General features: G+C 36.8%; 1 protein-coding gene across 10 annotated transcripts in view; it reads left to right on the top strand.

Moving 5' to 3' along the window:
* Positions 1-25891, top strand: part of FRYL (FRY like transcription coactivator) — a 268553-nt gene that overhangs the window by 144778 nt on the left and 97884 nt on the right. For 7 of the 10 annotated variants that reach the window (XM_061420109.1, XM_061420111.1, XM_061420112.1 and 4 more), the window contains 9 exons: positions 7373-7452; positions 7837-7917; positions 11581-11749; positions 12045-12137; positions 15569-15667; positions 17123-17224; positions 20494-20538; positions 23065-23168; positions 23363-23471. In XM_061420109.1, the coding sequence (XP_061276093.1) occupies positions 7373-7452; positions 7837-7917; positions 11581-11749; positions 12045-12137; positions 15569-15667; positions 17123-17224; positions 20494-20538; positions 23065-23168; positions 23363-23471 (882 nt within the window). The remainder of the gene's footprint in view (positions 1-7372; positions 7453-7836; positions 7918-11580; positions 11750-12044; positions 12138-15568; positions 15668-17122; positions 17225-20493; positions 20539-23064; positions 23169-23362; positions 23472-25891) is intronic. The other 3 variants (XM_061420113.1, XM_061420107.1, XM_061420108.1) reach the window with 1 other exon arrangement.

Genomic DNA, 25891 nt, shown 5'->3' with positions numbered 1-25891 from the left:
GTAGATACCTCCTTTGTTTTAACCATCCATGGGTTAATCAGAGGGCCTACTGGGACTTAATGACAGAAAATGAAGAAGAACTAAAGAACCTCTTGAGGGTGAAAGAAGATAGTGAAAAAACTGGTTTAAAACTCACCATTCAAAAAACCTAAGATCATGGCATCCAATCCCATCACTTCATGGCAAATAGAAAAGGAAAAGTGGAAACAGTGACAATTTTTTTTTTCTTGGAGCCCAAAATCACTGCAGACAGTGACTGCAGCCATGAAATTAAAAGACACTTGCTCCTTGGAAGGAAAGCTATGACCAACCTAGACAGCATATTAAAAAGCAGAGCCATCACTTTGTTGACAAGGGTCCATATAGTCAAAGCTGTGGTTTTTCCAGTAGTCATGTACAAATGTGAGAGCTGAACCATAAAGAAGGCTGATTGAGGAAGAATTGACGCTTTTGAGCTGTGGTGTTGGAGAAGACTCTTGAGAGTCCCAAGGAGATCAAACCAATCAAAAAGAAATCAACCCTGAATACTCACTGGAAAGACCAAAGCTGAAGCCAGAGCTCCAAAACTTTGGCCACCTGATGCGAAGAGCTGACTCTTTAGAAAAGACCCTGATGCTGGGAAAGACTGACGGCAAAAGGAGAAGAGGGTGGCAGAGGATAAGATGGTTAGATAGCAACATCAACTTAATGGACATGAATCTGAGCAAACTCCAGAAGATAGTGCAGGACAGGGAAGCCTAGGATGCTGCAGTCCATGGGGTCGCAATGAGTTGGAGATGACTTAGTAACTGTACAAGAACAACTGGGACATAGGGGACGATAGCAGTGACTTCAGTAACCTTTTAGTTACCTTCAGGCATATTTTGTTTGGCCCAGTCTGGGAAAGATCAGGCTAGGAGAATACATCTACCTCCCTGCTTCCTAATGAACTCTGGATTACTCCCATTTTCCCCTACGACACCTTGTCCTTGGTGTCTCCATTCTATGTTCTAGTTCCCTCATCTGCCGTTCCTTCCTAGGAGGTAAGAATTTTGTCCTAGTCCCTTTTAGAGAAGGGTAGAAAAAGTGCAGGGACAAGAATCAATCTCCTATTGTAATGCATTCTCTCAGTTTTTTATCTCTGGTCTGGTAATTACGGGCTCTAATTTATTATCTGCGATTTTCACAGGTAAAAAAGTGGAAACTTCCTCCAGGTTATACAACTAGTGAATAGAATAGCTCAGCTTTTCTTCATTAGAGTGATAAAAAGTGTAGAAAGACATCTTTTATCACTCTAATGAAGAAAATATTTTACAATTTGATTATAATTTACTTATAATAAGTTGGGCAACTTTGTATAAATTTAAGGGAGCATTTTGGAGTTACTGGTTTTAGTTTCTCCTTTTATTATTGACTGGGGGATTTTTGTAGAAGCAAACTCTTGTGGTCTGCAATTTGATTATATAAGTGAGTATTAATATGTCTCTGGTCAATAAGTTGTTAATATGTGATGAATAGTGTAGCCCTAAGAAGAGTTACTCAAGGTACCACATAAAAGATTGCCATGCCAAGATCATACTTAATGGCCCAGCCAATATTCCAAAATTCCTATATCAGTGAGATGTGATTATTAACCTTATGCTTCTATAATGGTGGGATGTGTCTGCCTATAAAAGATTGGAAAGCTTCTTATAATTATGCAGTCAGTCATAAAATTCCTACTTAAAGTATCCCTAATTGCAAGAGGAATTTCGAGTTTATAATTTCAGTTTACCAATGGGAGAAAAAGGTTAACACTGTTCTGGAGGCTGAGCTCTCTGACTTTACTATGTAGAATAAATTTAGGTCCTAGTCTGTTACTATCATGGGCTAGTGGCACCCCACTCCAGTACTCTTGCCTGGAAAATCCCATGGATGGAGGAGCCTGGAAGGCTGCAGTCCATGGGGTCGCTGAGGGTCGGACACAACTGAGAGACTTCACTTTCACTTTTCACTTTCATGCATTGGAGAAGGAATTGGCAACCCACTCCAGTGTTCTTGCCTGGAGAATCCCAGGGACGGGGCAGCCTGGTGGGCTGCCGTCTATGGGGTCGCACAGAGTCAGACACAACTGAAGCGACTTAGCAGCAGCAGTAGTAAAGAACCCTACTGCCAATGCAGGTTAGATGTAAGAGAGGCAGGTTCGATCCCTGGATTGGGAAGATCCCCTGGAGGAGGGTATCACAACCCACTCCAGTATTCTTGCCTGGAGAATCCCATGGACAGAGGAGCCTGGTGAGCACCAGTCTACAGGTTCGCACAGTCAGACACGATTGAAGCAACTTAGCATGCAGTCATGCACAGTTATTTGTATGGCATTTAAAAATCTCAGCTTCTACAAACTGATGCATAAACTTCATTTCTTTCTTGTAAGGTCAGGTTATTTTTAAAAGGTTATCTGAGACCTTGAAAGATTTTGTTCACAGCTGGTTACTCAGCCCTTATATGACGGATAGCATGGGGGTGTCCCTCAGAGTACATTTTCTTCTAATTGAATTTCAAGTTCAGGCTTTTAGGACAGTACCCATTTCTAGGAAATTTCAGATGAATGTTCTTTCTGATTTCTTCTGGTCAACAGTAAATAGTGAGCCACTTAGCCAAGATGTGGCTGTAGCTGTTGGTTCTGGCGTCAGGGTTCACCACAAGCCTTTTAGAGCCATGTCAGCTGCTGTGCCTCCGTCTGCTTGAGACAGTGTTTCAAAAATCCTAGAACTGTGGAATGAAATGAGAGAGTAACATTGACATATATACACTACCATGAGTGAAATAGATAGCCAGTGGGAAGTCCCTGTATAGCACAGGGAGCTCAGCTTGGTGCTTTCTGATGACTTAGAGGAATAGGGTATTGGTAGAGTGGGAGGGATGCTCAAGAGGAAGTGAAAGTGTTAGCCTCCCAGTTGTGTCCAAATTTTGTGACCCCAGGGACTATAGCTACCAGGCTTCTCTGTCCACGGAATTCTCCAGGCAAGAATACTGGGGTGGGTTGTCATTCCCTTTTCCAGAGGATCTTTCTGATCCAGGAATCAAACCCAGGTCCCCTACATTGCAGGCAGATTCTTTACCATCTGAGCCAATAGGAAGGGGATATATGTATACATATAACTGATTCACTTCATTGTACAGCAGAAACTAACACAACATTATAAAGCAATTATATTCCAATAAAAAAGTAAAATTAAAAAAAAAATCCCAGTGCTCTCCTTACTGTGGTGTGAATTTGGTCACCTTCTCATTAAAGTGAATAAATGTAAACTAATAGTTCCTTATTGGATTTCTTGCCCCTCATTGTAATTTAATTATCTTTATTCTTATCTAATGTCTGTCTTGTATCCACCACTTTTAATCTAGTTCCTGATCATTATTAAGGCTGAAGTTCAGCCTCCTCCTGATAAGCACCTGGTTAATCTTTGTAAGAAATAAGTTATGTTCATTTTAAATATAAATCTCTTCTTCATCTAATCCCTGAGAAACATTGTGATCATCTCTGAGTAGCTATAATCCTTTTTATTATCGCCAGTCTAGTTTGTGACTTTCTTGGTTATATTTAGTATCTTTATTACAATTTCATCTTACTGATGATGTGTTTTATAAACTATATTATTAACAATTTGGGGGCTTCCCTGGTAGCTCAGCTGGTAAAATTTTAAGCAAACGTAAAGAATTCCTATGTGTTTGGCTCTAATTGACCCTGAGATGCACAGATTGGATAAATTATAATCCTGGTTCAAGACACACTTTTGTCGTTGATCTCTGTGTGACTACCTATGTATTTATTTACAGTGTAACAGTAGCTTATGAGCCTACCACCTAAGACTGAGAACTCGACTATTACCTAAAATTTTAACCCTAATTATGTAAAGCTCCTATTTCACTCCCTGGCTACTTCCTTACTATCATACTGATTTTTATGTTAATTATTCCCTTAACTCTTAAAAAATGTTTTCATGTATGTCTGAATAATATATTAAATTTTTCTTGTTTTTGAACTTTCTAAAAAGTTGTATTATACTGTTTCTTTTTTTCATTCAATATTATATTACTAAGATTGATCTCTGAAGTATGTAGCTAAACATCCATGTTTTCTTATAATGTGTGTAACTGCTAGTGTAATAGAGTTCCTCCCTCTTAGGTTTAGTAGCTGGGGCCTAAGATTAGACTGCCAGAAGTGAGCTTAGTAGAAGAAAAGGTTTACAGCATATACATCTCGAGGCCTTCACAGAAAATAAGTGAAGACTCAAAGAATGGTTCAACCCGAGAACCTGTTTTAACAAAGAACAGCACATTGTGGAGAAGTGACAAGACAAGGAAAAGAGTTTGGGCCCCTAGAGATGGTAAATCATGGGAAGGTAAATGCATGGGGGAAGCCAGTGGAAAATAAGGACTATTTGGTAAGGCTTCTTTGTGCAGCTCCTTCTCTGTGCCCACTTTGTGTTTCTAGTGACAGTGGTTTGTCCTCTTCTTGGTTAGGGAAAAGGAAGACAGGAGGCTGCTTTTAGGGAGGAAGGAGGAGCAGAGTGCTTTTCCCTCATCTGTTCTTTCTCTCCTGCCTTCAACTTAAAACAGTCCTTATGCCCAAGGGCCATGTTTTGTGGTGACACACTGTGGTCTTCACGAGACTGCAGGCTATGTGAGAAATTGATCTGAAGTTTGACCAGCAGTGTTTGTGAGCCCTCATTCATTTACCTTATTTCTACAATTTGGTATTGTCAGACTTAGTTTTTTTTTCCCATCAAGTAAGGGTAAAATGATACCTTGTGTATTTTCTTTCTTTATAGTCCAACTCTCACATCCATACATGACCACTGGAAAAACCATAGCCTTGACTAGATGGACCTTTATTGGCAAAGTAATGTCTCTGCTTTTTAATATGCTGCCTAGGTTGGTCATAACTTTTCTTCCAAGGAGCAAGGGTCTTTTAATTTCATGGCTGCAGTCACCATCTGCAGTGATTTTGGAGCCCCCCAAAGTAAAATCTGTCACTGTTTTCATTGTTTCCCCATCTGTTTGCCATGAAGTGATGGAACCAGATGCCATGATCTTAGTTTTCTGAATGTTGAGTTTTAAGCCAACTTTTTCACTCTCCTCTTTCACTTTCTTTTTTTTTTTTTTTTTACCTCTTTCACTTTCATCAAGAGGCTCTTTAGTTCTTTGCTTTCTGCTGTAAGGGTGGTGTCATCTGCATATCTGAGGTTATTGATATTTCTCCCGGCAATCTTGATTCCAGTTTGTGCTTCATCCAGCCCTGCATTTCGAATGATGTACTCTGCATATAAGTTAAATAACCGAGGTGACCAATATACAGCCTTGACATACTCCTTTCCCGATTTGGAACCAGTCTGTTGTTCCATGTCCAGTTCTAACTGTTGCTTCTTGACCTGCATACAGATTTCTCAGGAGGCAGGTCAGGTGGTCTGGTATTCCCATCTCTTGAAGAATTTTCCACAGTTTGTTGTGAAGAATTGATGCTTTTGAACTGTGGTGTTGAAGACTCTGAGAGTCCCCTGGACTACAGGGAAATCCAACCATCCATCTGAAAGGAAATCAGTCCTGAATATTCATTGGAAAGACTGATACTGAAGCTAAAACTCCAATACTTTGGCCACGTGATGCAAAGAACTAGCTCATATGAAAAGGCCCTGATGCTGGGAAAGATTGAAGGCCAGAGGAGAGGGGGACGATGGAGGTTGAGATGGTTGGATGGCATCACTGACTCAATGGACATGAGTTTGAGTAATCTGGGAGTTGGTGATGGACAGGGAGGCCTGGTGTGCTGCAGTCCATGGGGTCACAAAGAGTTGGACATGACTGAGTGACTGAACTGAATTGTGTATTTTCATTCTTATTACTGATGAAAGCAAGCATCTCTTCATATGTTTACTGTCTTAAGAATAACAAAAGGCAAAATCAGAAAATTGTAAAACTTTCCTGAAAGCCTTTAAAGAAGTGGGAAGATATTTCATGCAAATGTATAAGAATATAGTTATCCCCAAATTGATCTGTAATAGACGGTTTTTGTGGGACTAGAAAAGATGGCTCTAAATTGAATAGGAAAGAACAATAGCCAAGCTGTCGTGGAAGAAAAATAGGGAGGCCTTGCAGTGCCAGACATCAGAACCTAGTAGTAAGCTCTTATAATTAAGACAGAATGATTTTGGTATAGATGTGAATTAATTGATGGAATAGAGAGGTCAAAAACAGACCCCCACATATAAAGAACAAGAATCTCTGTAAATGATGACTTGGATGATGTTTAACTCATCAGTTCCTCTTTTTGAACTCTTTGCCATGGAACTTTTAAAAGTAAATAATACTAAATACATAAGATGTTTTTTGTATAATATCATATATATTGAAAATCTGGAATGAAATATTCATTAATAGGGAGCTCATTAAATAAATTATAAATACACAGAGTTTTATATGGCTGCTATATAGTGTAAGGAGTGCTCAGTACTGACAGGGAAAGATGCATCATTCCATTAAGTAAAAATAAGGTGTGTGGGTGGGTGAGTGTAGGAAAAAACCTGCAAGTAGATATATACCAGTAGTGATTATATATGGGGGAAGGGGCAGGGATTTTACTTTCTGGTTTTAATGTTTTGATATGTTTTCCATATTAGGAACTAACATGTAATTTTAAAATAACTAAATAAAACAAACATTTAAATGAAAATTTTCTAGTACTAGTAAAACCATAACTAATTTTAAATTGTTTGAAGTTGGGGTTCCTTTTGGATACTATTGTGGTAGAATATCAGACTATATGGAATATGGACCTGGCTCAATCAAGCTCCCTTTCCTATAGGTGTCACAGAGAGTTACCCAGGAGTGTATTTTTAAGTTTCTGATAGAGAGAGTAGTACAACAATGACTGTTTTTTCATCTGCATAGTCTGTAGTTTAAGGGTTTGTGGTTATGAAGCTAATATTCTTGAATTTAGAACTTGCTGAAGTAGATGTTGAGGGCTTCCCTAGTGGCTCAGTTGTAAAGAATCCACCTGCCAGTGCAGGAGACGTGGGTTCGATCCCTGAGTCAGGAGGACCCCCTGGAGGAGGGCATGGCAACCCACTCACATTCTTGCCTAGAAAGTCCTATAGACAAAGGAGCCTGGTGGGCTATCGTCTACCAGGTCACACAGAGACGGGCATGACTTAGTGACCAAACAACAACAAAGTAGGTGTTCAACTAAATTCTTAGAGAAAAATAATAACCTTAGAAAAGGGGAAGATTGACAGATTAGTAGTAGATTATATCATGAAAGTTAAAATTGGTTATTAATTTGGTTAGTTGAAATGATGAGAATACTCATAAAAGGCTTATAACCTATTTAGCACACAATTTTTTTTCCCCCTAGATTCCTGTTCATCCTGTGCCTGATCCCTTAGTTCATGAAGTTCTAAACTTAGCTTTTAAGCACTTTAAACATAAGGAAGGGTAAGTAAAATACTTACGTCATTGTTACTTTTATCTGCAGTCTAGACTTGGACTGTTAATTTGAATTTTCCTCAATTATTTGTTACTGAAGTTCAAAGTAGTTATGCCTTTATGTGTTTTAATCCATACAAGATGCTTATGGAAAGGATTTTGTAAAAATAATTCTTAAAACCATTGATTGGATTTTTAAGAATCAGGTTAAATTTCCTGGCAAATTAAAATGTAGAGATAGGAGAAAATTCTTGTGGTTTTTTATCATCCTGCACGTGAATCTTCAGAGAAAAATTATATAACATCCTGATAAGGAATTTTCAGATTTATTAAGAAAGAGAGTTTGTGGAAAAATTTAATGAAATAATGTGTTTGTTCTTTTTGTTGCTTTAGATATTCAGGAACCAACACTGGGAATGTGCATATCATTGCAGATTTATATGCAGAAGTGATAGGCGTTCTTGCCCAATCAAAGTAAGTTTCATAAATCACTGATCTTGATATGTTTTAGAATGCCTCGTTACTGACCGACAGAATAGACACTAACTACTTTAGGTCTGTTATTTCTGTTTTCCATAGAATTTTGCAAAGTTGGCTTCACTTTTTTATTATTTTGCTACTGTGTTTTTAGAGGATTTTTAAGTGACACCCATACTTCAGTTCTACAAATTGTTTTCATTTATTTGGTATTTTCCATAAAACCTGAATTAAGGAAGTCAGAAATTGCCCCAAATTGTCAGGTCATTACCTTATTCCCTATGTTTCACAGTTCTATGAGAAGTGTTTTTCGAACTCTTGTCAAAACTAATAATTACTTTTAGTGGTTTCTAGTTGAGTGGCTTTTATCTCTGAGATAGCACTGCAGTGTCTTCCTTCTAACCATCTTAATTTGTTTTAATACTGAACAGAGTTTTGAATAGATAGAAGACATACCAAAAAGGGATGATAAGATATACTAGAGTACTCCATAAAAAGGGTTATTCATTAGGAGTTACATGCATTGATTATATTGAACCATAATTATCGTAAACACTAAAAAAGATGCTTGTCTTTTGTATCTTGTGCTTACTCTAAAGACTGTGGAAGATTTTGAATTGCCTTTGTTCCTATTGGGAAATCTATAAGGCAGAAAGGATCAGTTTAGATTTTCTTGGGTGCTATTTAAAGAGTCAGTCTTTGGCCCTGAAATCATCATATAACAACCTTTTAAATTCTAAAGGAGCAAACGCAATTATTGTTAGCATTTAGTAGTTTAGATTTTAATACTAAGTAATGTATTTTATTTAGTATTTACTATGTTTTAATTTGGGCTTCCTAGGTAGCACTAATGGTAAAGAACCTGCCTGCCAATGCAGGAGACTCAAGAGATGTAGATTCAATCCCTGAGTCAGGAATATCCCCTGGAGGAGGATATGGCTACCCATTCCAGTATTCTTGCCTGGAGAATCCCATAAACAGAGGAGCCTGGAGGGCTGCAGTCCTTAAGATCACATAGAATTGGACACAACTGAAGTGACTTAGTATGCATACATCTTTTAATTTAGTATTTTTTTATGCTTTGTAATTTAACAGAGACCCTTGTATACCCAATGCTAGAGAACTTGGAATATAGTTGGAGTATTTGAAATGACTTAGACAATAATATTTTAATATTGCATTTATATTTAATCAGCAATGAATCCCTGTCTCAGGAATATAGCTACTAAAACATGAGCAATGATATATTTCTTTTTATGGCCCTGTAGTTCATGATAGTTTGATTTTTATTGAAAATGATTTTCTATCGGGAATATAGGTTAGAAATGCTAAATAATACATGAGCAAGTTGGATCCAGAAGAACCTTACATCATAGCTAAGTTAAATCTAAGATGGTAAGGATAGTAAATAAAAATATTTACAGTAAAGGATAGTAAATATAAGGTAAATATATGAAATGTAGCTCAATCTCATTGGTCTTGGCATAGGAAATGGCAATCCACTCCAGTATTCTTGCCTGGAAAATTCCATGGACAGAGGAGCCTGGCAGCTACAGTCCACTGGGTCACAAACAGTCAGACATGACTGAGCGATTGAGCACACTCACTGGTCTAGTTGTTAGAGAAATGTCGCTCGGAGCAGTAATGAGATGTTTTCCACCCTCACATACAGTGAGCATGAGAAAAGACGTGGACACATCCGCATTTGGTTGGGCTGACGGCACCACCATTTGAAAGGAAAGGTGGTGAGGTGGGAAAGGGGTGAGGAGAAAGAGAAAGGCTGGGGGTGTTTTAGCATCTTGTCTACGCATTTCCTTTGATTATGCTGCTGCTACTGCTAAGTCGCTTCAGTCACGTCTGACTCTGTGCGACCCCAGAGGCGGCAGCCCACCAGGCTCCCCTGTCCCTGGGATTCTCCAGGCAAGAACACTGGAGTGGGTTGCCATTTCCTCCTCCAATGCATGAAAGTGAAAAGTGAAAGTGAAGTCGCTCAGTCGTGTCCGACTTTGCGACCCCGTGGACTGCAGCCTACCAGGCTCCTTCGTCCATGGGATTTTCCAGGCAGGAGTACAGGAGTGGGGTGCCATTTCTTCTCCGACAAGAGTGCATAGGTAGGTTTAAAGATCCCCCAGTCATGTCTGACTCTTTGCAACCCCATAGACTGAAACACGCTAGGCTCCTCTGTCCATGGAATTCTCCAGGCAAGAATACTGGAGTGGGTTGCCATTTCCTTCTCCACCTTTGATTATAGTGACTAGTAATTATTATGAGAAATTTAATAACAACAACAAAAAAATCTTTAGATTCTAATGTTATTGCAATGGAAGGAATTTTATTCACTTTATATTTTCTTTATAAAATGCAAAAGAATACTTTCAAGGAAAATGGTGTTGTATTCTCCAAGACTGAAACGGAAATAGATAAGTTATACTTCCTGTCATGTGTCCATATTTCATTAAACAGTAATTAATATCTATATTTATTAATATTAATATGTAATCAGTGACCACTGGGTAGTATGCTTTGTCATTTTAACTTTCAAGAACTAGTTTCCCCAAGTAACATTAACAGTAAACTCTTCACTTAATATAAGCAATCTGTTTATTGTATTTTTCATAGTATATATGTTTCATAATATATAGAGGTTAAATGAAGTATTATTGATGAACAAACTATCAGATATCTTTTTGCAATGTAAACAAAGAAAAATTTAGTAGTCTTAACAACTGGGGTCATTTGTATCCAAGATGGTGCTCAGTGTTTTAAAAGCATTGTGATTCTCTAGCTTATTCACATTGTGAGACCAGCGTCCCCCCATTCTTCTTCAGTTTTTCTACAATGTAAGAAGACAATAATTTTTAGTGATAATTAGTAGTCTACAGTTGATTGGTTTATCTCATTAAACAAATGTGTAGCTTCAGTCTGCCCTCCTTGTCACTCACATTGCAGACTTCATTAAAAAGGAACCTTAAAAATTTAGAGACACACTCTGATTTACACTTGGATGTTTTATGGGTGGGTTATTAGATCTTGGAGAAGGCAATGGCACCCCACTCCAGTACTCTTGCCTGGAAAATCCCATGGACGGGGCAGCCTGGTGGGCTGCAGTCCATGGGGTCTCGAAGAGTCAGACACGACTGAGCAACTTCCCTTTCACTTTTCACTTTCATGCATTGGAGAAGGAATTGGCAACCCACTCCAGTGTTCTTGCCTGGAGAATCCCAGGGACGGGGGAACCTGGTGGGCTGCCGTCTATGGGGTCACACAGAGTCGGACACGACTGAAGTGACTTAGCAGTATTAGATCTTACTTTTATGATGATTATTAGTAAGTGGTAGTAATGTTGTATTGATGGTATTATAGCAATAAGAAGTTATAATTCTAATAAGAAAAATTTCTAATTCTAATATGAAATTTTTAATTCTTATTACAAATTAGAATTTCTCCCTAAGGCATTTTTGATTTAAAAAGCTAAATGAATAGCAAATTTAGAACAACAAATAATTTTGTTTTCATCTGTATGTTTTTCTGGTAGTTTTGATGAGGGCAGAGAAAGGAGATGGTGTTTAGATAAAACACATTTTGAGTTCAACCTTTAATATCATGTGAGACATGAGTATTTTTAATTCATATCAAATCATGTATCCATGTATTTTAAAGGTTTCAGGCTGTGAGGAAGAAGTTTGTGACAGAATTAAAAGAACTGCGGCAAAAGGAACAAAGTCCACATGTGGTACAAAGTGTCATCAGCTTAATAATGGGAATGAAATTTTTCCGAGTGAAAATGTATCCTGTAGAAGATTTTGAAGCGTCATTTCAGTTCATGCAGGTGACCTTACCCTTTTCAACTGCAGTGATTGGAATTAGCCTAACAGTAGTTGTTTTTGCTTTTAATGACTTTTTTTTAAAAGAAACAAAATAAATATGAATTAACGATAATTATTAACTCCTTATTCCAAGTGTTAAATTGCCACAAGTGTGAATTAACTTTCTTTTTAAATTTGAGCATGATTTCGAACTTAGTTTTCTGATAAAATTGCAGAATGTTTAAGAAATTATTGTGATATTAACATTTCTTAATCTTCTTCCTTTGTTAATCTAATGTATCTTTTTCCCCTCTCAAGGAATGTGCTCAGTATTTCTTAGAAGTAAAAGATAAAGATATAAAACATGCACTTGCTGGTTTATTTGTGGAGATTCTTATCCCTGTAGCTGCTGTAAGTCCATTTTTATTTTTATGTTGTATTTGAAAGTCTCTGTTCACTAAAGAGTTACCAGATGATACATTCTTACTTTCTTATAGTCTCCTAGACAATAAAGTGGAAACTTTGAATGTTATGTGGGTGTAGGGAAATCTTTATTAGACAAATAGCAGAAGAACACTGATCAGTCTTTTAATTAAAAGAACAAGCCCAGGCCCTTAAGATTTAGAGACCATTAACAGGCAGTGTTTTTGCAACCTTGAAGTAATGCTTATCTCAAGTAGCTCAGCATACACACTGCATTTAATGGCATTTGCTCCTTACAGGGTGGCTGCCATTTTAATGCTTCTGAAGAATTTAAAAGTACTGTGACATATATCCTAGATTTTACAGGACTGTCTCACTTTTAAATGTTCATTTCTGTAGTTGCCATCACATTTATCATAGCTGTCAAAACATATATCCTAAGTTATTTAGAAAATATGATTATTATAAATATGATCATGGTAACTTCTAGGGAAACAGATTTATGAAAGCTTTTCTTGGTCTAAATTCACGGTATTTCTCAAAATTAATTTGTAGTTACTACTAACAAGTGTGTGTCTATTAGTCCCTCAGTCGTGTCCGACTCTTTGTGACCCCATGGATTATATAGTCCATGGAATTCTCCAGGCCAGAATACTGGAGTGGGTAGCCTTTCCCTTCTCCAGGCAATCTTCCTGACCCAGGGATTGAACCCAGGTCTCCCGCATTGCAGGCGGATTTACCATCTGAGCCACCAAGGAAGCCCATACACTAGTAACATAATGTGTTATAAATAGGATTTAGGGATTTTAGAATACTTAGACATGCTAGAATTTTTTGCCTCCTGTGTGGTTTTTTTGTGTGTGTGTAGTATGTGATAATGCTATTTACTTTCAGTTTACTATGTACTGCTGTATGTATGATATTCTTTGCATTTATACACACACACACATATTTCATTTTAAAAAACTTAACGGAGGTAAAATTGACTTAAACTATACATATTTAAATTGTACAACTGGACCTATGTATACGTCTGTAAAACCTTCATCACGATGAAGATAGTGTACATTTCTACCATACTCCAAAAGTGTCTTCATGCTCCTTTTTAATCCCCACTACCACTCACCCAACATTTTTCTCAGATCTAACCATTGATCTTTCTATTACTTTGGGGTTTCCTAGAATTTTATACTAATGGAATCTTACCCTACAGACTCTTTTCTGGTGTCTTTTGCTCTGCATAATTATTTTGAGATCCAGCTATGTTACAGAATGTATCAGCATTTTGTTCATTGTTGACTAGTATTCTATTGTATGGATACACAATTCGGTTATGTATTTACCTGTTTGAAGATATTTGTTCCCTAGAAGTGATTTGAGTTACTGCTTATCCATCCCTAATTGTCTTGTGTGCTTCCCTTTTGTCTGAAAATCTGTTTTTAAGGCAGTTCCTCAAGAGGAGCAGATTGTAGGAAGAAAGACTTTTGACCGTGGTCCATTATTACTGTTGCCTAATTCTTCTTTTATGCCAGGTTTACTTTTTTAGTTTATTTACTAGGATTGCCCTAGCAAAGTACCACAAACTAGGTGGTTTAAACAGCAAAAATTTATTGTCTCACAGTGATGGAGGCTAGATGTCTGAGACCAAGGTGTTGGTAAGTTTTTTTGAGTGCTGTGAGGAAGATCTGTTCCATGCCTCTTACCTAGCTTCTGGTAGTTTGCTGAAAATCTCTGACCTTCCTTGTCTTGTAGAAGTTTCACCCTGATCTATCCTTCATCTTTACATGGTGTTCTCCTGTGTGCATGTCTATATCTGCATTTCCTCCGCTTTTTGAGGACACTAGTCATGTTGGAGTAGCACCCTCTTCCCCCGCCAATACACACATACTCCAATAGGACCTTATCTTGCAAATATAACTAACTATATCTGCAATGATTTTCTTATAAGGTCACATTATGAGGTATGTGGGGTTGGGACTTCAGTGTTTGAATTTTGGGACAATTCAGCCCATAACACCTGCCTCTGTACATGGAGCTTCTTCTGTCTGGAACATTCTTACCACTTTAATAACCCCCAACCTCCTTTCTTGGAGAAGGCAATGGCACCCCACTCAAGTACTCTTGCCTGGAAAACCCCGTGGACAGAGGAGCCTGGTAGGCTCCAGTCCATGGGGTCGCTAAGAGTTGGGCACGACTGAGCGACTTCACTTTCACTTTCATGCATTGGAGAAGGAAATGGCAACCCACTCCAGTATTCTTGCCTGGAGAATCCCAGGGACAGAGGAGCCTAATGGGCTGCCGTCTATGGGGTCGCAGAGTCGGACACGACTAAAGCGACTTAGCAGCAGCAGCAGCAGCCTTTCTTAGTTGACATCTGCTTATTTATTATCTGTATTGAGTGCTTTCTGTGTGTCAGGGCCTCTCCTATACACAGAGTAGAACAATGATTAGGGTAGGTAAGACTTTTTTACTCTTATATATCTTACATCCAGAGCAGCTAACTCACAATAAATGAATATGTACAATATGCAGTATGCCAGATGTGTTGGTGAATACTATGGAGAAATATAAAGCAGGGTAGGGACCTAAAAATGCTGCAGTAGGTAGGGGAGTTGAAATTTTAAATAGAGTGATTAGGAAAGACCAGGCTTCCCTGGTGGCTCAGCTGATAAATAATCCACCAGCAATGTGGGAGACCCGGGTTCAATCCCTGGTTTGGGAAGATCCCCTGGAGAAGGGAATGGCTACCCACTCCAGTATTCTTGCCTGGAGAATTCCATGGACTGTATAGTCCATGGGATCATAAAAGTTGGACATGGCTGAGCGACTTTCACTTTCAGAGAAGACCACCACCCTGAAAGGGATGGTAACAGTTGACCAAAAACTAAAGGAATGCAGGAGTAAGGCATACCAGATTTGGGGGAAGACTTCCTTAGGCAGAAGGAGCCAGCACAGTCATCCTGAAGCAAGAGCATGTTTGATGTGCTCTAGGAATAACAGAGATGCTAGTGTGGCTGGATCCCAGTGCAGGGGCCAGAGCAATGGGAGATAAGATCAGAGAGGTTACATGGGATGCTACTGTAGTATTTTAGGCAAGGAAATGCTGGATTCAGTGTATATATTACTTCCTATGGAGTTTTTCATTGGGGTCCATTCTGAGTGCCCTAAGAGCACACAGAATTTTCTCTTAGAGCTTTTTTTGTACCACATATTCATTGCCTGTTCACTTGTCTCTAGTCTCTGCTTGTTCACCCAGGGCAGGGACCTGGTTTATCTTATTTACTTTATGGAACTTCCATTAGATACTCAGGGAATTACTAACTAATTTCAAACCTTACAAAACCTTTTTGTAATCCTTATATAGTTTGATCTAATGTTTTTAACCATTTTCTTTGTTTTTGTATTATCTTTTTACCTAGGCTGTGAAAAATGAAGTGAATGTTCCCTGCTTGAAAAATTTTGTGGAGATGCTTTATCAGACTACTTTTGAACTGAGTTCCAGAAAGAAACATTCATTGGTATGAGAAACATTTCAAACCTTCACATATTTATTTGGAATTTTAATAAATGATTTATGAATTTAGTAGAGTTTTTTTAGTAGAATTTAAAGAGAATTATAAAATTCAAATTGTAAAATATCCAAAGTGTAAACACAAGGGGAAATTTTACCTATTTTCTCCTGCTCTTTTAAAAACTGTATATTCTTAATTTTATTAGCTCTGTATTTGGTAGGTTATTCAGACTTTATTCTAGGTTTTGACAGATGCTTTAAATTTTGCATTAGAATATGTAAAGTGAAAGTGTTAGTCATTCAGTTGTGTCTGACTCTTTTCGACCCCATGGACTATAGCCTGCCAGATTCCTCTATCCGTGGGATATTCCAGGCAGGAATACTGGAGTGGGTTGCCATTTCCTTCTCCAGGGGATCTTCCCAACCCAGGGATTGAACCCGGGTCTCCTGCATTGCAGGCAGATTCTTTACCATCTGAACCACAAGTGAAACCCGTATTAGAATATAGAAAAATTTAAATGTAGTGAGAAGTGAAAGTGTTAGTCTCTCAATCATGTTTGGCTCTTTGTGATCCCGTGGACTGTAGCCCGCTAGGCTCCTCTGTCCATGGGATTCCCCAGGCAAGAATACTGAAGTGGGTTGCCATTCCCTTTTCCAGAGGATTTTCCCAATCTAGGGACCTAACCCAAGCCTCCCACATTACAGGCAAATTCTTTACCGTCTGAGCTACCAGGGAAGTCCAGTTTTACATTATAATAAGTTGTATTCTGAAGCATGTGATTGTCTATATAATTACAACTTCTCTTTTCAGAAATTTAAGGTGATTTTTTTTTCCCCATTTAACCATACACTTCAATAACTTTGAGGGATTTTTCTGTAAATTTGTATGCAGCTTGGAGAAAATGTGAAATATTGGATGAATACTTGACCACTTAAGATAGAGGTATAATAATAATCAACAGTGACTGTGCCAGGCACTAAGCCAAGTGCTTTCCATTCCATATCTTACTTTAAGCCTCAGAACCCTATAGGATATGTGTGATGATTATCCTCACTGTTCATGTTAGGACAGTGAGACCTCTAGCACTTTAACGTATCCTCTGAGCGACTGGAGCACACACACTCCCTAAAGTCACCTGATGAATTGAAAGCTGAAACGTTAACGTTGGTCTATCCTCTGACCCCAGGGCCACTGTTCTAGTTAGAGGAGTAATGGGTCTAGGGAGAAATAACAGCATATTTCTAACTTGGGGAGAGGTGATAGGTCAGGAAATTGTTCTTACAGAAAAAATGCCCTTTGTTATTTCTTTGTTTGATTATTCCCTGATTGTGTTTTTTATTACAAAGAGAAAAATGCTAATAGAATTTTTTTTTGTTTATGAGAATGAATGAAATATAATTTACAAGTCCAGTGCTGCCTTTTTTATGAAAAATCTTAATTCTCTTTCTTCCTCTCCTTTAGGCTCTATATCCATTAATTACCTGCCTTTTATGTGTCAGTCAGAAACAGTTTTTTTTAAATAACTGGCATATTTTCCTACAGAACTGTTTGTCACATTTAAAGGTAAGACTTAATCTCATTTCTGACCTGTAAATACTGACTGTGGTACATTCACTCATGCATGTGTATTAAACAGTACATAACAAAACTTGTAGTACATAGTTCATTTGAATAGAGGTATTTCACCAGATTTCTTTTCTTATACATACTTCATTTCTTCTATAGGGAATCATGTTACAGACATGAATAAACTGTTGATTAAATTTAGTTGGTCTTAATCAATGCAAAATTATATATTTTTAATGATTATTTATAATATCTTAGATTTAGCAGTATTTATTAATTCCTTTAGAATTTCAGAGTATTAGTTAATCTTATAAAATTCTTCAAATAGTTATTTTGTGTTTTCTTTTGAGAAAATTCAGTAATGTTGGCTCAAGTCTGAATAATATGAAAAAAGCCTTGATGATAAAATATCACTCAAAGCACATTTAGTGTAATTATGCCTGGCCAAATCTGGAAGTATGGTTCTGGATCCATATGGATGTGACAGCTCCTGAAATGTTCTGGCTTGAATCAAGGGATAATTAATTGTTATTAATAGTATTTGGTACATCTGTGTTCAGTCTGAGACCTGTGAGGTAGAAGGATCTTCCCAGGACACTCTGCTGAAGGATCTCACAGGATCTTCTTTTCTTCTGTGGACAGGAGCACAGTTAATATCTGACACAGAATGGGAATGTTCCACCTCTGAATGTCATGTGAACACTTTCCCATTTGAATACTGTTTTGTGCGTAAATACTATTTTGATGCATAAATGAATATATTTGAGTATCTGCTTACATATTATAGAAATATGGCAGACATGGCTTTTTATTTTCTGTTATTCCTCTAAGTTAGGGTTAAAACTGAAAATCTTAAGCTTTGAAGATGATGAAACCGAGACGCAGAGAGATTAAATGACTTATCTCTGATCCAACAGCTAACCATGATGTTAGAAGTAGGACTGGCTCTTTTTTTCTCACTTAAGGATTGATTTACTGGGCAACATTATTATATATACATTTTTTTAATGATTTTACATATCATTTTGAAAAATACTTTGATTTCTTAGTAAGGTATACTAAAAATAGGTCTTCCCAGAAGTATTTTTGGCTGTTTCCCTCCATAATATACATACATTGATGTTATTCATATTTGGATAAAAATTGATATATTCTCTTTGCTTTATTTATGAAAATTCCCAGGATTAGTCACACTGGTTAAATTCTTTATGCCGTGCAACCAGAAAATAAGTTTTGTTTAATTAAGCACATTATATTGTTTTCTTTCCTTATTTTGGTAATTCATACAGATTTAGGTGCTGAAAGGGAGGTGACAATTTTCTAGGTAGTATGATTCTTCAAACTTATAACATATTTTAAGGCACAGAGTTTAAGTGTTACTGGAAGATTGCTTTGTTTCATGACAATTCATACTTTTCTGTTGCTTGTTGGAATGTTTTATATATATACGTTTCCACCTAACATATTTGCAGTTCTTTCGCAGTACCTTAACTTTTTTTTTTTTTTTTTGTCTTAAGGCTTTCATTTAAAATGCTCTTTTCCTTGAACCCTTACCTCCTATTAAACATTTCTGGCATATTGTCCATTTTCATTAATGGCTGTGTCAATCTGCCAGACTAAAGGAGATAAGAGCCACTTAGCATGAATATTTGGAATATAGTTGTCTTGACCATTAACCCTTAACTTACATTAAGGCTCTATTCAGCAGAAATTTTATGACTTGGTTCCTGCTTGTTAAGCTTTATATACTGTGGCTATGCTGCATAGTTGAGGTAAGGAGTTGAGTATTCAGGGAAGAACTATGCTAGTTATCTGTTGTGACAGGTACAACTTACTTGATTTGTATATAGGGAAAATTGGTCCAAGATGAAGGTCTTACCTAAATTGATTTTGCTTTGAGATTCAAGTAATCTCTTGATCTCAAAGTAATCTTTAACACTTTTTTTAGACCTACTACTTCTTAAAATAAATTTTTATTGATATTTATTATAGGCTAGATTCTCTAAGTACAGTATCTCATTTAATTTTTACTGTAACTAAGGCTGATAGAGATAAGATTTGCATCTAAATCCATCTAGTTCCATAGTTTTTGTTCTTTCTGGTCTACCATGTTACCTTATAATGTATTATAAAGAATATTGCTGCTGCTGCTAAGTCGCTTCAGTCGTGTCCGACTCTGTGCGACCCCATAGACGGCAGCCCATCAGGCTCCCCTGTCCCTGGGATTCTCCAGGCAAGAACACTGGAGTGGGTTGCCATTTCCCTCTCCAATGCATGAAAGTGAAAAGAGAAAGTGAAGTCGCTCAGTCATGTCCGACTCTTAGCGACCCCATGGACTGCAGCCTACCAGGCTCCTCCGTCCACGGGATTTTCCAGGCAAGAGTACTGGAGTGGGGTGCCATTGCCTTCTCCAAGAATATTACTATACTTAAATATTTTAAAATGTACTTTTGGCTATAATTCTGGGGTATTAAAAAGGCATTGGAGAAGGCAGTGGCACCCCACTCCAGTACTTTTGCCTGGAGAATCCCAGGGACAGGGGAGCCTGGTGGGCTGCCGTCTATGGGGTCGCACAGAGTCAGACACGACTGAAGTGACTTAGCAAAAAGGCACTATTCTATAGATTCATAAGAATAAATATGATATATTTTCAAGGTACTTTAAAATAGTGCACAGTTTTTTAAAAATTATCATACTAGTTTTTTAAATTGGTGACCAGAAAAATGGCCATTAATCTGTAGGTCCATGAATAGCATGAGAGAACAACAGTTAATTTTCACTGAAAATGTTAAATCTGCTCTTTTTCTTCCAAATGTGATTTGGTAGTTTCCCATCCCCCTATGTTTATGTCAGTTGAGGTCATTATGTGAAAAATTTTAAAGTTTCTGAAGAATAAGAAAGAGAGGAATAAGAGCAGGTGCCATATAAAAATAATTGAAATATTTTTTCTACAGTGTATGCTTCTTTTCTTTTAAAAATGGAAACTTGCCTAAAATTAAATGCTGTACTTTTAGAGGAAAAATTAGATAGTTGAAACTTTAACTACTTTCTCTCAGTTTCAGTGTTGTAGGTATATCCCATGATCCATGATGTCCAAATTATAGAATTTTTTTCCCTCAGTGTTTCTAGCCACTGTCTTGGAAATTTCAAATTTCTTCTAAATAGAGACCTTGGTGAAGAGCTGTCTTGTTTTGTGCTTATTTTCATCTAACATGCATGTGCTGCATCTCATGTTTATGTTTGCTGTCTCACATTGCTTTATTTAGATGCCATCTAACAACAGTATCAGAAAACAAATAGAAACTCTCCAGGTGAGTCGTGTTGATGTTACAAAGTAAAATATTGCTTTATCTCCTTAAGTGTGGCTTTTTTCCCCCCTTTACCCATTGCTGCCTTGCATGTCCAATGTATTTATTCAAACCTGCTTCTTGTTTTATAAAAGAAGAGGCACACACAGCAGGAACTTTCTACCAAAGGTTTAATATTAATGTGGCCCCAAGAAGATCAATTTAATAGAGAGATATGATACTGAATACTGATCTTTAGCCATCATCTTCAGTTTTAATATATTCTATTTAATTTATGTTAGCTGTTATGATACCTTTTTATATATATATATATTTTAATAAATGATACTTTTAAAATATTTTCTAATGAAATTAAGGGGACAGTAACTCAGACTGAATATAAGTTTGATGCAACACTTTAAAATTTCAATCCTACTGGTTTGAGTTTAAATAAATCTTTTTGTTTTTGTTCATAGTAGGAAAAGGTGAAGAAATACTAAAATGATTGCTGCCAAGAGCATATTGACTGACATCAAAACTTTATTATATGTTAATAAAACTGGACTTTACTAATGTAATCTGATTATTCAAATTAGACCAAAACTGTAGCTAGGGAATTGTGTATCTTTGTTTAAGGATTAGATTAACTGAGGATGTTTTCATTATTCAGACATGTATAGCAGCATTTCAGTGACCAAATAAACAATTATATGATTTTTAATCACTTTTTATCTTGTTTGGCATTGTTCTTTATAAAATAAATCTGCTTTATAAAACACAGTAGTCCATCTTGGAAAGTTTGAAAATCAAACTTTATTTCATGTCAGATGACTCGGGATTTAAGATAATCTAAGTTATATGAGAAGAATTTTTATGTTAATTAGACTTAGATTTTTAATATATAATTTACTATATGTTGATTTATAGTATTCATATTTTGGAAATATAATTAACAAAGTGAAAGTATTATTTGTAGTGTACATAAAACTAACTGAACTCTTATTTTGATATCTGAGACCTTGTATTTAAGTGCTAGAAAAGAAAGTATTTCAGAAAGCTTGGTTGTTACATTAGAAACATATATTTGTATAACTATATATGTTACTTTATTTACATTAGTAGCAAATTAATAAAAAAAAAACTACTTGGGGAGTATATTTAAAATTTGGAATCATGGATTTGACAGTAGAGGAAGAGACTGATTTTTAGACTCTGACAACTGAATAGTTGATATTCCATTCTGAATTATATCAAATCTTCATATATATAGATGTGCAAAATTATAGCCATTACCTTCTGTAGGGGATCTTTCTGACCCAAAGTCTGAACCCAGGTCTCCTACATTGCAGGGAGATTTTTATCGTCTGAGCCACCAGGGAAGCGCTATTTTTTTTCCCCCTAGTGTTTGTCTTTTTAAAAAACAACTCCAGTAGTAACCTTTTTGCATTGTTTCTAATCATAGGGAGCAGATGTCTATTATTCTGTAGTCTGAGAAAATATAAGATAGAATGGCTCAGCTACTTCATATTTAAAAAGTCCCTTTTGTCCATTGTTACATATAAAATAATTGTTTAACAATAGCAAATCCCTCAAGCCAAATTAAATAAATGCTAATTTATAGGACTAAATGCATTATAATTAACAGATGCATAAAGAGTTTCTCCTAATAAAGATGATTATTAGCTACTTTTCAAATTTTACAACTAAATCTCACTACATGACTTGTCATTTGAGAACTTCACTTTTTATAATAGCTCATATGAGGAAAAGGTTTGTTGATCAAATTGTGATTGAAATGGATGCTTTTCTCATTTTAAATAATAATGTTCTTGTTCTAAACTAAAAATTAAGGGTAAACACTTGACATGTACTGAGCATTTAAGATGTGCTAGGCAGTGTTCCAAATGCTTTCCATATAATATAATAACTTCCTTAATCTGTGAGGTAGGTACGGGGTACTTTATACCCTAATCTCCATTTTAGAGATGAGGAAACTGTTTCACCAAACAAACATGTAACAGTCTCCAAGGATGAGGTTCGGCTAGTTATTCCTAATTTCAGAGTCTATACTTTTAACCCACCATTCCATATTTCTTTTTTTAAGTATAATCACTCAATAATATTTTGCATTGTTTCATAAGTGCAAATATCTATAACAACATTTGGTGTTCTAAATTTTAACTGTTTATGAGCTGCAATGAATTATGGCAAAGATGAATAATCCTTTCATCATTATGTCAGTATTGTTGTGGGACCCATTTACCATCAGGTAAGTTGAATTATATATACAGAAAGTACATAATTCTAGTATTTTACTCGTTTGTTTTGAGAATACAAGGAATGACTCAGTTTCCTTATTTATGGTTGCTTTTGAGCTCTCTCTACTTACTATATACTAAACATATACTTACATATTGAAACCTGTTTTGTATTAAATAAAAAAGGGAATGGAAAGGGCTTTTAATTGTTGACAGAATATAATTGATCTTAAATTTATTACAAGTACTCTAATAAATAAGCTTATTTTTATTCTCTTTTGTTTCTAAACAGAATAAAGATCCTAAAATGTCTCGAGTTGCACTGGAATCTTTGTATAGATTGTTGTGGGTCTATGTAATTAGAATAAAATGTGAAAGCAACACTGTAACTCAAAGGTGAGTGCCTTTGTTTTACAGCGTATTTCAAATAACGTCTGGGTTAAAAAAAATAAATAACCACACTAATGAATTTTAGTTAACATAAATACCTTGAGGAAGAATATGAATTACCTTGACAGGATGGGAAGGACTTTTGCTAATGTTTTGTTACTTTCATTCTCTCCTCATGACTAAATCTTTTTTCCTTCTAGTCGTCTTATGAGCATAGTGTCAGCACTTTTCCCGAAAGGTTCACGAAGTGTGGTTCCTCGTGACACACCTCTCAATATATTTGTAAAGATTATTCAGTTCATTGCTCAGGTGAGTGACTGACTCATAATACGTATATACGTGGAAGTTGTAAGAGTGACTCAGACTCCTAGAATTTGTTACACATCTAAAAGCATGGTAGTAAAACATTTATTAATACTGAATAGTGAAAAAAGTATGCTTTAAAAAGTAAAAAATAAATGAGGCTAATGATTGATTTTTGTGTGTGTGCAAAATATGTTTAAATCATTGATCTACACACTTGGAGAAGGAAAGGAAATTCCCACAAGTGGAAGCACTCAATTTAGGAAGAGTCGAGAAAATCTCATAATCCTACTTTTAGTCTATAAACTAATGCCCGAGTATCTTGAAAGATAGTGAAACACTGTTTTCATAATTACATTAATCTAGGTTCTCAGGTACAGACACTAGAATCCACTGTAGATAGTTGAACCCAATGGGGTCTTTTTATTTTTATTTTTTTGACCACCATGTGGCATGTGGGATCCTTGTTTCCTGACCAGGGATTGAGCCTGTGCCTTATGTAATGGAAGGGCAGTCTTAACCACTGGACCACCAGGGAAGTCCCCAAAGGGGTCTTTTAAGGAATATAGATTGTTCACAGAATTGCTAATGGGACAGAAGAAACCATAACACTGGACTCCCAAGGAAGCTGCTGCCTCTGAAACAGTCATAAAAGCTGCCAAATTAGGAAGTATGCCCCCTGGTGCTTCAGAATCATGCTGCTACCATGATCCTACCAGTAAAATAGATTCCTTTTTCACTGTCCTCCTCCTCCTCTACCCCAGTTCCCTGGGTTTCAATCATATTCTGAAGCCTGTTGTTCAAAGGCATCCTGGGAAATGTCGTGTTAGCTTTGGAGCTGCTGCAGTAAAGGCAGGTTTATTTGAAGAGGAGTAAATGGAGACTGAGTAAGCACATCTACATTGTCTTTTGGGACATCAGCCCTGGAGAAGCATAGGTAGGGTTACCTTCTCAATTTAGGAAAAACACTGGGATTCCAGGATATTCATTGAGTTCTCTTTGAACTAAAACTGTTGACAATGAAGATGACCCATAATGTAATTATTCTTGACAGTGAAGAAGTAAAAAATATTTTTAAAAATAATACATTTCTATTTACAGAAGCACCGAATTAATGATAATTAGATAAGTATAAATGTGTCAGCGATATGAATGAAAGCAGATTGTGCTTTAGATTTGTGGTTCAGAGAACTTTTGCCGTTTCATCACATCTCTTGTAGGGTTGTACCCATTCCCTTGGATTAATCACCTCACATCAGCATTCCTCCAGAACTATACAGCTCCTCTCAAACATCAGTTACTCTTAGTTGACTTTATCTTTTTCCTTGGAGATTACCTTCCTGGAGCCCAGTTTTTTCTGTCCCAGTTTGAATTTCTTTCTCTCCAGGCCTGCCACATAGCTCTTATCATGAGGCTTCCTTTCATCATTATTTTAGAAATTCCGCCACTTAGATCTTCAGTATGATTTTGGTAAATGAGTGTTTAAAACTTCTATCCTACTGGTTTGGGTATTAAACTAATCATTTGATAATTAAATCACATATATATATAATCATATACTTTCAACATTCAGTTCAGTCGCTCAGCCGTGTCTGACTCTTTGCGACCCCATCCGCAGCACGCCAGGCCTCCCTATCCATCACCAACTGCTAGAGTCCACCCAAACCCATGTCCATTGAGTCAGTGGTGCCATCCAACCATCTCATCCTCTGTCGTCCCCTTCGCCTCCTGCCCTCAATCTTTCCCAGCATCAGGATCTTCTCAAATGAGTTAGCTCTTCACATCAGGTGGCCAAAGTATTGGAGTTTCAGCTTCAACATCAGTCCTTCCAATGAACACCCAGGACTGATCTCCTTTAGGATGGACCGGTTGGATCTCCTTGCAGTCCAAGGGACTCGCAAGAGTCTTCTCCAACACCACAGTTCAAAAGCATCAATTCTTCAGCCCTCAGCTTTCTTCACAGTCCAACTCTCACATCTATACATGACTACTGGAAAAATGATAACCTTGACTAACAGACCTTTGTTGACAAAGTAATATCTCTGCTTTTTAATGTGTTGTCTAGGTTGGTCATAACTTTCCTTCCAAGGAGTGAGCGTCTTTTAATTTCATGCCTGCAATCACCATCTGCAGTGATTTTGGAGCCCAAAAAAGTCAGCCACTGTTTCCACTGTTTCCCCATCTATTTGCCATGAATTGATGGAACCGGATGCCATGATCTTAGTTTTCTGAATATTGAGCTTTAAGCCAACTTTTTCACTCTCCTCTTTCACTTTCATCAAGAGGCTCTTTAGTTCTTCTTCACATTCTGCCATAAGGGTGGTGTCATCTGCATATCTGAGGTTATTGATATTTCTCCCATTAACATTAATTCATATGTATTCTCCTTTTGTCCAACTAGATTCAGGAACTTCTGGTCACAGACA

Source organism: Bos javanicus, chromosome 6 (genome assembly GCF_032452875.1).
Source record: "Bos javanicus breed banteng chromosome 6, ARS-OSU_banteng_1.0, whole genome shotgun sequence".
Lineage (NCBI taxonomy): Eukaryota > Metazoa > Chordata > Mammalia > Artiodactyla > Bovidae > Bos > Bos javanicus.
The sequence above is the reverse complement of the archived record's forward strand: the minus strand, read 5'-3'. Positions and strand labels throughout refer to the sequence as shown.